Raw genomic sequence first — 12,108 nt, 5'->3', positions numbered from 1 at the left:
AATCTAATCTTTTGTAACATTATAAATGTCTTTACTGCCACTTTTGATTGGTTTAATGCATAATAAAAGTATTCATTTCTTTAATTTCTTTTCAAAAAAATAAAAATATTAATTCTTACTGACCCCAAACTTTTGAACGGTAGTGTATAATGCTACAGAAGCTTTGTATTTCAGATAAATGCTGTTCTTTTGAACTTTCTATTTATCAAGGAATCCTGAAAAAAAAGTACACAACTGTTTTCAACATTGAAAATAATCATAAATGTTTATTGAGCAGCAAATCATCATATTAGAATGATTTCTGAAGGATCATGTGACACTGAAGACTGGAGTAACGATGCTGAAAATTCAGCTTTGCATCACAGGAATAAATTACTTTGTCAAATATATTTAAATCGTACACAGTTATTTTAAATTGTAATAATATTTCACAATATTACTGTTTTTACTGTATTTTTAATTAAATAAATGTAGCCTTGGTGAGCAGACGAAACTTCTTTTAAAAACATTAAAAATCTTAGTGGTTCCAAACTTTTGGACTGTACTGTATATATATATATATATATATAATATTTGTTCAACACAAGCAGATATTAGTTATTTTTCGGCAGAAAATATACGCGTTTTATTTTTCCTAGTTTATTATATTCTGGATAAAACCGGATATTGTCAATAGCAAATCGGGTGGGCTTAAGGCGGGACATCCGCATTTCTGAGGCGCGGCTGAGCTCGCTGATTGGTCGCATTTGAAAAATCAGCTTCTGACGCAGTAGAGGGAACGTTTGAACTTCGAATTTTGTATACGGACAAGAAGAAGGCAACGGAGTCGCGGAATTAAACTAAAACACCTCAACATGATTAGGCAAGCGTAAGTATTTTATACCTATTTTGTGCTTTAGTTAAATTAGACCCACGATGAATTATTAAAGGTCTGTTTATTAACATATAAGTGAGTTTATTGTCTCACAGGAAAGACGTTAAGTGGGTCTTAGCAGACATTAGTTAACTGTTGTAACTCATTCGCCGCCCGTTGAGTTTACTTCTCGTTATTACCACCGTTTTTACTTTAGGACCAGTTCATAATCACGCTTCATTTCTCATATTTTCTATTTGTTAGTAGTTTGATTATTTGTTATACATATTATCAACGTGTACGCTAAGCGACATCCTTGGTCTTTCACGTTAAAATCAGTAATCAGCTGATTTCATCTTCCTGTTGTAACTCCAAAAATATCGCCTGTTAGCACTCTTTCAAACATAATCACACTCCTTTTGCTTGATCTATACGTATTTTCTGACTGATTGACGTCTGAATTGTTGTTTTTGTAACAGGAAGGGCAAGACCCCCAGACGCCCTCCTCCAAAAAAGCCTTCCAACAACCAGAAGGACCCCGTTGGAGTATGTTGTAATTTGTTGCTCACATTAAGATAATCAAAATCATGATAAACACATTAATCTGCGATGTGCATTTGGCAGGTGTATTGTCGCGTGCGTCCATTGGGTGCAGATGATGAGGAATGCTGTATTGAGGTTATAAGCAACACCACCATTCAGTTACATGCCCCTGATGGGCTCAAAGCCAACAGGAATGGTGAATACAAAGAGGTGAGTGGCCACAAGAATTATTTAACATGCATTTATCTTATTTTTGTTAATTAGGATTAGTTGAGCCTAAAAAAATGAATTTACTCCCCTCAATTTCTCTCCAATCCTGTATGACTTGTTTTTCTGTGCAACACAAAGGGATTTTGAAGCATGTAATGGTTGCACTTTTTTTTTATATAATGAAAGTGAATGAGTACTAGGATTGTCAAGCATGAAAAACAAGTTATACAGACCACATTTATGGTGCTTTACTGTCATTTTTCTCCATCTTTTTAATGAACTGCCCTTCTTCAATGAAAACTATTCTTTTAGAGCTTGTGGCACTAGTCAGGCTTTGTTGGGCTGCTGAAATGAACTGTAATCATTTCTGTTTCAGACACAATATTCCTTCAAAAAGGTGTTTGGAATTAAAACATCACAGAGGGAATTATTTGAAGATGTTGCTAAACCTTTAGTGGAAGACCTCATTCACTGTAAAAATGGTAAATATGCTCCTCTTACCACATTTTAATTATTATTGTTATTTTAAAAACACTCAGACTGACAGCGGTTTTCTTCTTTTTAAACTAGGCCTGTTGTTCACCTACGGTGTCACCGGCAGTGGTAAAACTCACACAATGACTGGATCACCGGGTCAAGGTGGGCTGCTTCCACGTTCACTTGACATGATCTTCAACAGCATTGGCCCCTACCAGGCCAAGAGATATGTGAGCAAATTCATCTGTTTACTTTACTTTTATTCTTGCCTAACAGAATAAAGGAGCATAAGTACATTTTCCGTCCTTGAGCTATCTTGATCTATTCCTCATCAGGTTTTCAAGCCTGATGATAAAAACGGCATGGAGGTGCAGAATCAGGTCGATGCACTCTTAGACCGACAGAAGCGAGACAGTCAGACAACTGTACCGAAGACTCCAACTACAAGGTTATTTACATTTGAAATCAAAGTTACAAGAGTGCCTAATCTGATTTAAATGAAACGGTAAGTTTATCTGCTGTTCTTGTTTTGTAGGCGAATTGACCCAGAGTTTGCTGACATGATCAGCCCAGAGGAGGCTTGTAAAGCAGATGGAGTGGATGAGGACAGCAGTTACAGTGTTTTTGTCTCTTACATTGAGATTTACAACAACTACATCTATGATCTCCTGGAGGAGACTCCTTTTGATCCAATAAAGCCCAAGTAAGCTTGCTAAGTTTGATATTAAGTGTTGACTTGACAATTAGTGGCTATTTCTCATTCACTGTCATTGTGCATTGTATGTTTTCTGTATGCTGCTTTTATTTTATGCAGTACTGTTTTTTTTTTTTTTTTTTTTTTTTTTTTTTTTTTTTTGAAAGTGCATTTATTCAGCATAGATGATCAAAAGTGACAGTACAGACAGTTATGTTACGAAAGTTTGCCACTTCAAATGCTTTTCTTTTGAACTTCACATTTAATAAGAGTTGTGAGTAAAGACTGGAGAATGACTGCAATAATTCACGATATCACCATTTCTTTATATTTCTGTATCAATGAGTTTTTCTTTAGGCTCACAGAACTAGGTAGCTGGTTTAATAGTAATTTTAGGCAACTTTTACTGAATTGAAATATTTAATTGACAACTTTTGGTAGATTTTTAGTCAGTTTTTTTTTTTTTTTTTTTTTTTGAGTTATAGATAGTTATCTATGAGCTTAGTTTATAGACAAATGTATTTTGTTTTTTCATTAGGTGGAATGGTGCAGGCACACCTCTGAGAAACAACATTGAGTTCATGTACGTGGCCAGTGAAATCCATTCATAGATGGACTTTCTGCCTTTAGAGATTTTCTTTGTGTAGCTGTTTTGCGTGTCCTGTCTTTTTGCTTTCAAGTGCTGTCAGCTTTTGTCTTGGCTGCCTGTGTTGTGCTTTTGTTTTACTTGCCGGTAGACACCCATGCAGAGACTGCGCTTTATTGCAACGTGGCTGAATAATTTGTTTTCCCACTCTGTGGCTACAGAAGTGATCTCATGCTGTATTTCATATTTCAGACCACCCCAATCCAAAATACTGCGAGAAGATCAAAATCACAACATGTACGTGGCTGGGTGCACTGAGGTTGAGGTCAAGTCAACAGAGGAAGCTTTTGAAGTCTTTTGGAGAGGTAAACTGATGTAGATGTTAACTTTTTATTATTTTTATTTTTTTCAGGGGATTTGTTTGTGGTTATCATGCAGAGCTATTGTATTAGAACTTGTTTTCTGAACACAGGTCAGAAGAAGCGCAGGATTGCAAACACGCAATTGAACCGCGAGTCCAGCCGCTCTCACAGTGTGTTCATTGTTAAATTAGCACAAGCACCTCTGGATGCAGATGGAGACAATGTGCTTCAGGTCAGTTTAATTCTAATGCCTTAAAGATTTTATCCTTTGGAACAAACTATATATAAACTACTCTAGGCTAATGGTGTTGTTCATATTATTGTCAGGAGGACCTTTTTTTTTTTTTTTTTTAAATACCGCATTATTATGCATGGCTAAACAATTGTAGTGTACTGATCTTTATTCAGGTTTAAAGGTCCCGTTCTTCGTGATCCCATGTTTCAAACTTTAGTTAGGTTGTTGTTGTTGTTGTTAGCTCAAAGTTCAATGCCAAGCGAGATATTTTATTTAACAGAAGTCGCCTACATCGAACGGCCAGTTTGGACTACATCCCTCTACTTCCTTCTTTAATGACGTCACTAAAACAGTTTTTTGACTAACCTCCGCCCACAGCAATACACAAGAGTTGCGTTTGTAGAGTGTGTTTGTCGCCATGTCGTCGAAACGCTGTTATTTTCATCCCGCAGTCCAATCACTGGGTCTGATTCCGGCTCAAATTGATAGGGTAAAATAAAAGACATGTTTACAAGAACACTGAGCGCGTGCATCTTCACCTTATGGTAAGAGGCGTGACCAAAGCTTCAAAAAACCATGAAAAACAGGACCTTTAATGATTGTGACATCTGTAGGTATATTGGCACCCCCTAGTGTTCAATTATGATTCAGCAATTTCACCTTCAATTTAACCCATAAGTCTGTCTTTGATACAACCCTCTGAGAAACTTATATTTTTGCGTAATTTCACATTGTCAAAGCTGAGATAAAGCTTTTAAATGGATCATGAGAAATATTAAAGGGATAGTTCACAGAAAAAAACCCCATAAGACTTATCTTTAAAGATAAATGAAGACATTTCTAATGAAACCAAAGTAATTTCTGTCCATTCCTTCAAAATCAGTTCTTGTAGTTCTTGCAGAAGCTCAAACTTGTTTGTGATGCACAAGATTGGTTTCTATTCCATCAGCTTCGGTTTACCATATTTTGATGTGCTCTGTGCGATAATGGTCATGTGTGAATAAGTCTAAAAAAGTGATTGTTTCTTTGTGGAAGACTTGGATTAAACTGCTTGATTCATATGGATTTCTTTTACAATGTCTTTAACTTTTTGAAGCGTCAACTTTGGTAGAATGGAGGAATGAAAAGGTCTCTGGTTTCGTTAAACATCTTTGTTTGGGGTCTGAATTGATTTTAATTTATGATCTTCCCTTTTTCAGGATAAGAATCAGGTGAACGTGAGCCAGTTGTGTCTGGTGGATCTGGCTGGCAGTGAACGCACTAGCAGAACTCGGGCAGAGGGCAGTCGTCTCCGTGAAGCAGGTCTGCCTATGGCACAAAGAACTAAAGATGATTGATGTCAGGATTTCAAGGGTGTGTTTTTATATGAAGACCATATGGTTTTCTTTTTCCTCTCTCAGGCAACATAAATCAATCTTTAATGACTCTGCGCACATGCATTGAGGTACTGAGGGAGAACCAGATGTGTGGCACGAACAAGGTATGTGTGAGATTTGACTATTTGATTTAAAAATTAAGTTCAGCAACATCAAGGCACTCTTGACTTCTGTCCTCAGATGGTTCCATACAGAGACTCCAAAGTGACCCATCTGTTCAAAAACTACTTTGATGGTGAAGGCAAAGTGAGGATGGTTGTGTGTGTAAATCCAAAAGCTGATGATTATGAGGAGACATTGGTAAGCAATGTCAACAGGTCAAAATATGGACTGTTCCTCTTTTGATTTATACTACTTGTACTGTGACATTTGGGTTTCTCATCTGTGTGTAGCTGGTGATGCGCTTTGCTGAGATGACTCAGGAGGTGGAAGTGGCCCGGCCTGTTGACCGGCCCATCTGTGGCTTCGCTGCTGGTCGCCGACAGAGGAACCAAGCCTTCAAAGAGGAGCTGACCCGCAGACTGGAGGAACGTGGAGGTCCTGTAGATGGAGGTATTTTTGTGTGTGTGTGTGTGTGTGTGTGTGAACTTGCCTATCATGTGAGAATGTAACATGTTAACATCTTTAAAAATGTGCAGTATGCAGGCTAGTATCTCATACTGATCATGTTTTACAGAGTTTCCAACAGTATTGAACCAGCTGCTTCAGTCCTTTCCTCCACTTCCTCCCTGTGAGATTTCTGGCCCTAACGATGATGTCACTCTACCCAGACTCATTGAGGCCCTGGAGAAGAGACACAAGATTCGACAGATGATGATTGAGGAGTACAATAAAACTGGTAAAATCATCATTCAGATCTGTTTAAATTGTCTTAAGCACAAACTTTTTTTTTTTTTTTTTTTTCTCTTTTCTTTCCTGCCCCCCATCAATTTCTGGCCTTTTCTGTTTCAGCTAACATGCTGAAGTCTGTTCTTCAAGAGCAGGACAGCAACATTCTCTCCAAGGAGAATTTCATCCAAGAGCAGCGTGGCAGGCTAGGGGAAAAGGATAAAATGATACAGAACCAGAAGAATGAGATTGATCGTCTGGAAAAGAAATCCAAGATGCTGGAGTACAAGGTATTTGCACCATTTTTGAGTCAGAATAAAAAAAATTCAAGTACAATTTAATTTAATACTTTTGTTACAAGGACATCTAGTTGCACCATTAATTGTTAAATGATTGCAATCTCGATTCAAACACCTACGCAATCTCATTCCTAAATGACAACGATTCGCCTGTTTATTAAACCTTTTGTCAATCACGCTGGAACATGCAAATCTGTTTGCTTTGCTGTTGAACTAGAGAGAGCAGTTATCATTGTATAGGTTTCACAAGCTGTCTTTTCAACCACACAGTATCGTTATTTCTGTTGCAAATATTCCTATTACAGAAGAACTGGGATAAATGTTTGTAGTTTGGATGCAAGCACTGATGTCTAAAGCTATCAAAATAGTGCAAATCACCTTTTGAAAATGACTTGGCACTTCAAATAACGATTGTATAGATTACATCGATACGCCACCAGGTGGCGACAAAATGACTGTTTTAAAAAAAAGTCATTGAATCATTCAATAACAGTGAAGACCTTTGTTACAAAATTCTATTTCAAACGAATGCTGTTCTTTTGAACTTTTCTATTCCGCAACGAATCCTGAAAATAAGCTTTTCAACTGTTTAACGTTGATGATGTTTATGAACTGAATCGTATTAGAATGATTTCTAAAGGACCATGTGACACTGGAGTAATGACTGCTGAAACTCAGCCATTACAGGAATAAATTACATTCTAAAATGGTAATTTAGAAAATGGTTATTACAATAAAAACAATATTTTGATCAAATAAATGTAGCTTTAAGGTCAGTTTACACTGCACCGACAGACGGAGACCAACACCCGACAGTCACCATATTACAGCATGTCACTTCTCGGATCCGATTCGGCATGTTCGGAGAAAACAAGCTCTGACAGACGCCAACAGACTCCGACGGGTAACCTAATGATCCGTCAAAACACAACAAAGTGTCTGTTGCCGTCTGTCGCCATCTTTCATGTGTGAATTGGCCTTTAGTGAGCAATAAGTCCTTTGTCAAAGTTTAAATCTTGTGAACCCAAACTTTTGAACTGTATCTATGATAATTCCAGTTGAAATTGTTGCAACAAACCTTGACTAACGAAAGTGTTGAATATGGCTACTTTAATGCATCTGCAATACTTTTTTTTTTCTGCATGCAGATTGACATCCTACAGAAAACTACCAACATCTATGAAGAGGACAAGCGATCTCTACAGCAGGAACTGGAGAGCAGAGAACAGAGGCTTCAAAGGGAACTGTCTGAAAAGAGACGCATGGAATCGCGTATGCAGGGCATGGTCACTGATGCCAAGCTCAAGTGGGAGAAGGAATGTGTGAGTATCTTTCCAAAGACCATATATCTGAAATGAGATTGTTTTGGGAAAGACTGTATCTTTCATTTCTGTACAATTTTGATTGTTGGTGTAATGCATTTGACCGTTCTCTGCAGGAGAGGCGGGTAAATGCCAAGCAGCTGGAGATGCAGAATAAGCTGTGGGTGAAGGATGAGAAGCTCAAACAGCTCAAAGCCATTGTGACGGAGGGGAAGACGGAGAACCGGCAGCCACAGCGGCCCTCCAGAGAAAAGGACAAAGTGCCCCCTAAGAGATCTGCATCCCCGTCACCCGTTCCTGTACGTTTAACTGAACTGCGTTTCTAGACCATCTGACCCTGACGTTTTTGCCTAACCTAATCCACGAGCCTTATCTTTATTTGTCCATGCATGGTCTGTTGTGCAGTATGTGTGTGTGTGTAATTATCCTGTGCACTTTTTCACAGATTCCCCGCCTCTTTTTAATGCTGTAAATGTTGTTTTTAATGTAGCGGTGTGTGTGTTGCATGCAAACCATGTGTGAACTAATCTCATGTTGCTTGCAGTCTCCCTACGATGGCTCGCAGTCATCCCTCTCCTCCCTGGAGCCTATATATAACTTCTCTCAGACGGTCAGGTCAGATCCTCACTTCCCCAGACCAGGCAGTGTGTCAGTGGCTTCCTGCATCTCTGAGTGGGAGCAGGGAGTCCCGCAGTCTCGCAGGCAGGGTAGCCAGTCGCCTCCAGACAGTAGGAAGAGAGCTCAGGGCCTTCCCAACAGTCTTAGCAGGAGGAGAGGCAGGTGTTGGGCCAGAGAGGTGCCCGTCCAGCCAGCAGATGTAGACCTAGAGGAAACGACTCACTGGGTCAGTGGAGTATCTTGCTGTAGTTGTAGGTAAAGCTTCAACAAGACACTAATATAGACATTGTAGCCTAATGTAGACCTTTTGATCTGTTTCTAAGCTGCACCAAATATTATCCAGAAGATCTGTATTTAAAATTATAAGGTATTATGTGCTGCTTATTTTAACCATGTAATGGCTTTGTTTTGCACTTTTAGATGAATAAATGAGTTTTCATCTTCTCAATGTCATCCGTTACTCATAACACTGTTTAGCTGCTCTTTATGCACAAATTATGCTCAAGTTGTGTAGAAGCTTAAATTATTTAAGCTTTAATATCTGCAGACTGAAAAACAGATTTTTCCTTTTGGAGATTATTTGAATGGGATTTTATCTTCAGTTTTTTTTTCCCCCCTCCTAACAGCTTGGTACGTTTAGTTTGTGCTTAGAAATTCACTAACACACTAACGCTTCAGCAAGCTTGAGGCCCATCTTCTGTTTCTTACTGTGTTTGTTTTAATTGAATAGACTGGGCCGCCGGTTCGGCCTCTACACAGACGTTCGCACTCTGCAGGTGGAGAGAGGTGGGTTGATCATAAACCCACCAGTAATGTGGACCTGGATACAGTTCTCAAGCCAAACATCCCTAATGCCATCAAAGTAAATGCTCCCAATGAGAAAGCTCTGTCCAAGTGTGACAGGTACGTTTTGACGCACCAGGAAGTGGCCTCGGATGGGGAGATTCAGACCAAGCTAATCAAGGTAGCTTTTTTTTTTTTTTTTTTTGTGGTCTTGCTCATTCTGGTTTTGTTTGTCAGTTCAAATAATTAATAATTAAAATGCTTTGCTCCTCATCAGGGTGAAGTGTTCAAAACTAGAGGTGGAGGACAGTCCGTTCAATTCACGGATATCGAAACACTCAAGCAGGAAAACCCTGTTGCAGCCAGGTGATTGTTGCCAAATTTGAATGCTTTGGTGGTCATACGTGTATAATTTCTAGGTCTCGTTGTTGAATGCTCATTTAATTATATATATTTTTTAAAATTGTAGCCGTAAGAGGCGATCATCAGAGACTGACCCAGACGGTGAACCTATGGAAGGAGACTGGACTGATGTGGAGACGAGGGTAAAAAAACATTCTGGTGTCAACTAGTTTTAATGTGTACACTAACGCTTAAACGGGACACGTGTGATGCTGATGCAGGAGCTGGCCAACAATGAGACGGCATACTGACGTAGAACCTGGAAGCGTTGCACTCTCTACAATGTAAACCGTGTAGAAGACTGACAGGGAAGAGAAGAAATTGTTGAATTTCTTGGGATTTGCAGCTACTCTCACACTTTTCGTAATGTGCATTTATCATTTTATTTTACAAATGGAGCGATTCCTTGTGCTAAGTAGGCCTGCCCCCAACTATTTTATAACATTAATCGTCTTAACTGTCACTTTTGATTTGATTTAATGTGTCCTTTTTTCCTTAAACGTGTGCCTTCATATGTATAAACCATGGGCGGCTTTAGGGAGGGACTAGCAGATGCTTCAAAAAGCACCCCCACAGATTTTTTTTCTTTTTCTTTCTGGAATCACAGGCTATATTGTATTTAATAAATAAGCTGATCATAAAGAAATTTGACTCCTTACACATGCATAACTAGCTGCAAATCGCATGTTATATTGCGTTGCACAACTCTCGCAATTTTCTTATTGTCTTAACATTTTTTTTTTTTTTTAAATGGAGCAGTTCCTTGTGCTAAGTAGGCCTGCCCCTGACTAAAGATTTTTCTAGTCAACTAGTTGCACGTTTGTATTAAATTGATTTTAATATAATGACACACTAAACCATCGTTTAATACATAGGCAGGCATATTCGATTCCATGCTCAAGCTCACGCATAAAGCACAGACAAAAATGATTATGAATGTTTTGGGGAAACGGACATTATTTATTAATAAACTAGTGTTTTCTTAGTCCATTTCGGCTGCAAAGATGAAGTTGCCTTTTAAGAGAAATGCACCATTTCATACAACTACATAAAGAATATTACAAAATCAAGTGGGCAAATTTTCTTATTTTATTCACCAAAAAAAACCCTGTTTTTGTCATATATACTAAGAATTACCCTGCTCACCCGGTCAATGATCACGCTAGCACCCCCTCAGCACCTGCGTTCAAAATTTTCTGGTTTGAATGTGTGTGTGTGCCCATGCATGTTTATTTTAAATTTTAAAAAACTTAAAAATCCTAATCCATCTGTGGTCTTTACTGTAGTGCTCTGTGGCTGTGGAGATGAGAGCTGGCTCAAACCTGGGACCTGGATACCAGCATCATGGATATCCAAAGTAAGCTTTTTATCTGCATATCGTTTCATTCACCTTTAGTCACACAGGTAAAAAGTAATTTATAAAAAACTAATAAACCCCCTCCCCCCATTTTGTTTTGTAGACGCAGAAAGCCTTGATGCTGCTCTCGCATTGCCATCACAGACGAGTCCTTTCCTCTCGAAGCCTCTCCTCACTGTGTGCAATAGCAAATTCACTTTAAAATATTTAACTTTTTAATGCTTTTTATGTGTAAATTTTTTTTTTTTTTTTTTTTTATACATCACTACACAAGTTCACCAAAGCTGTTCTTGTACTGCATTTTCTACCTAGATGTTATGTAAAATTCACATTTAGTGTAACTGGGTGGTTTTCAAAAAAAAAAAAGTGTTACAAATGTTTTATTTTCTAACTGTCTCAAGCATATTAGCTATTTGCGTGTATTTTTATATATATTTTGTAAGTGTATACTTTTTTGAAATTGGGCAGTTAGGACAATCAAAGCATTTGTTGGTGTTCCTTTTAAGAGTCATTCTTATGACTTCAGTAGGCAGCACCTTGGAAAAGCACTCTTTCCATGTAGTTTCATTTGTATGATATTGATGCAGACATCTGTTAATAAACAGCATATGATATACTTATTTGATAGTGGTTAATTTTTACACATGTCTATGTCTTTTACCTTTAGGTCTGATTGTATTGAGAAGCCATGAAGAGCATTTGATATGATTCTATAAGAAATCAGTAGGTGGCAGTAGTGTTTAAACTATTGAGGTCAGCTGTTTGAATTCCTACACTAAGGCTGCCATCAGTAGTATTTATTTTCATATAGTAAATGGATACTTTAAGATGAAGTATGAGAGTTGTGAAGAAAATGGTGAAAAATCAAGGAAAATATCAATGCAGTTCCCCAATGTATTTTTCAGATTATGTAAGGTTGAGTGAATCTTAATTTCATCAGATGCATAAAATCCTAAAGAAATTGGCCTTTAGCAATGTCTTTTCTTTCCCCTTTTTTTTGCCAAAATGTTTAAATATCATTTCTATAATGGAATATTATAAAACAATATAAATATAGACATTTTCATGTTTGTGTAGGGACTGAGACAAATGAGTGTTTTAAGAGCGGTTTATATTTTAAATGTTCACATGCCATAGTTGAGAAAACCCTAATTAAAAAGCCA

At 37.9% G+C, this 12,108-nt stretch overlaps 1 protein-coding gene across 4 annotated transcripts; it reads left to right on the top strand.

Annotated features, from left to right (window-relative positions):
- Window positions 1-715: 715 nt before the first annotated feature.
- On the top strand, window positions 716-11,561 carry kif23 (kinesin family member 23). Of its 4 annotated transcripts, XM_048168877.1 has the most exons (24): window positions 716-868; window positions 1,333-1,399; window positions 1,478-1,606; window positions 1,983-2,088; window positions 2,177-2,313; window positions 2,419-2,531; window positions 2,619-2,786; window positions 3,316-3,360; window positions 3,616-3,728; window positions 3,836-3,957; window positions 5,160-5,262; window positions 5,361-5,440; window positions 5,517-5,636; window positions 5,729-5,888; window positions 6,013-6,174; window positions 6,288-6,454; window positions 7,612-7,785; window positions 7,902-8,084; window positions 8,330-8,629; window positions 9,134-9,367; window positions 9,464-9,552; window positions 9,656-9,731; window positions 10,875-10,945; window positions 11,049-11,561. In XM_048168877.1, exons 1-24 carry the CDS (start codon window positions 855-857, stop codon window positions 11,062-11,064), a joined length of 2,949 nt encoding a protein of 982 aa, XP_048024834.1. In that variant the 5' UTR covers window positions 716-854; the 3' UTR covers window positions 11,065-11,561. The 4 variants fall into 4 exon arrangements, with proteins under 4 accessions (XP_048024834.1, XP_048024835.1, XP_048024836.1 ...); XM_048168878.1 differs by lacking the exon at window positions 3,316-3,360; XM_048168879.1 differs by lacking the exon at window positions 8,330-8,629.
- The last annotated feature ends 547 nt before the right edge of the window (window positions 11,562-12,108 follow it).

Source organism: Megalobrama amblycephala, linkage group LG19 (genome assembly GCF_018812025.1).
Source record: "Megalobrama amblycephala isolate DHTTF-2021 linkage group LG19, ASM1881202v1, whole genome shotgun sequence".
Taxonomy (NCBI): Eukaryota; Metazoa; Chordata; class Actinopteri; order Cypriniformes; family Xenocyprididae; genus Megalobrama; species Megalobrama amblycephala.
The sequence above is the reverse complement of the archived record's forward strand: the minus strand, read 5'-3'. Positions and strand labels throughout refer to the sequence as shown.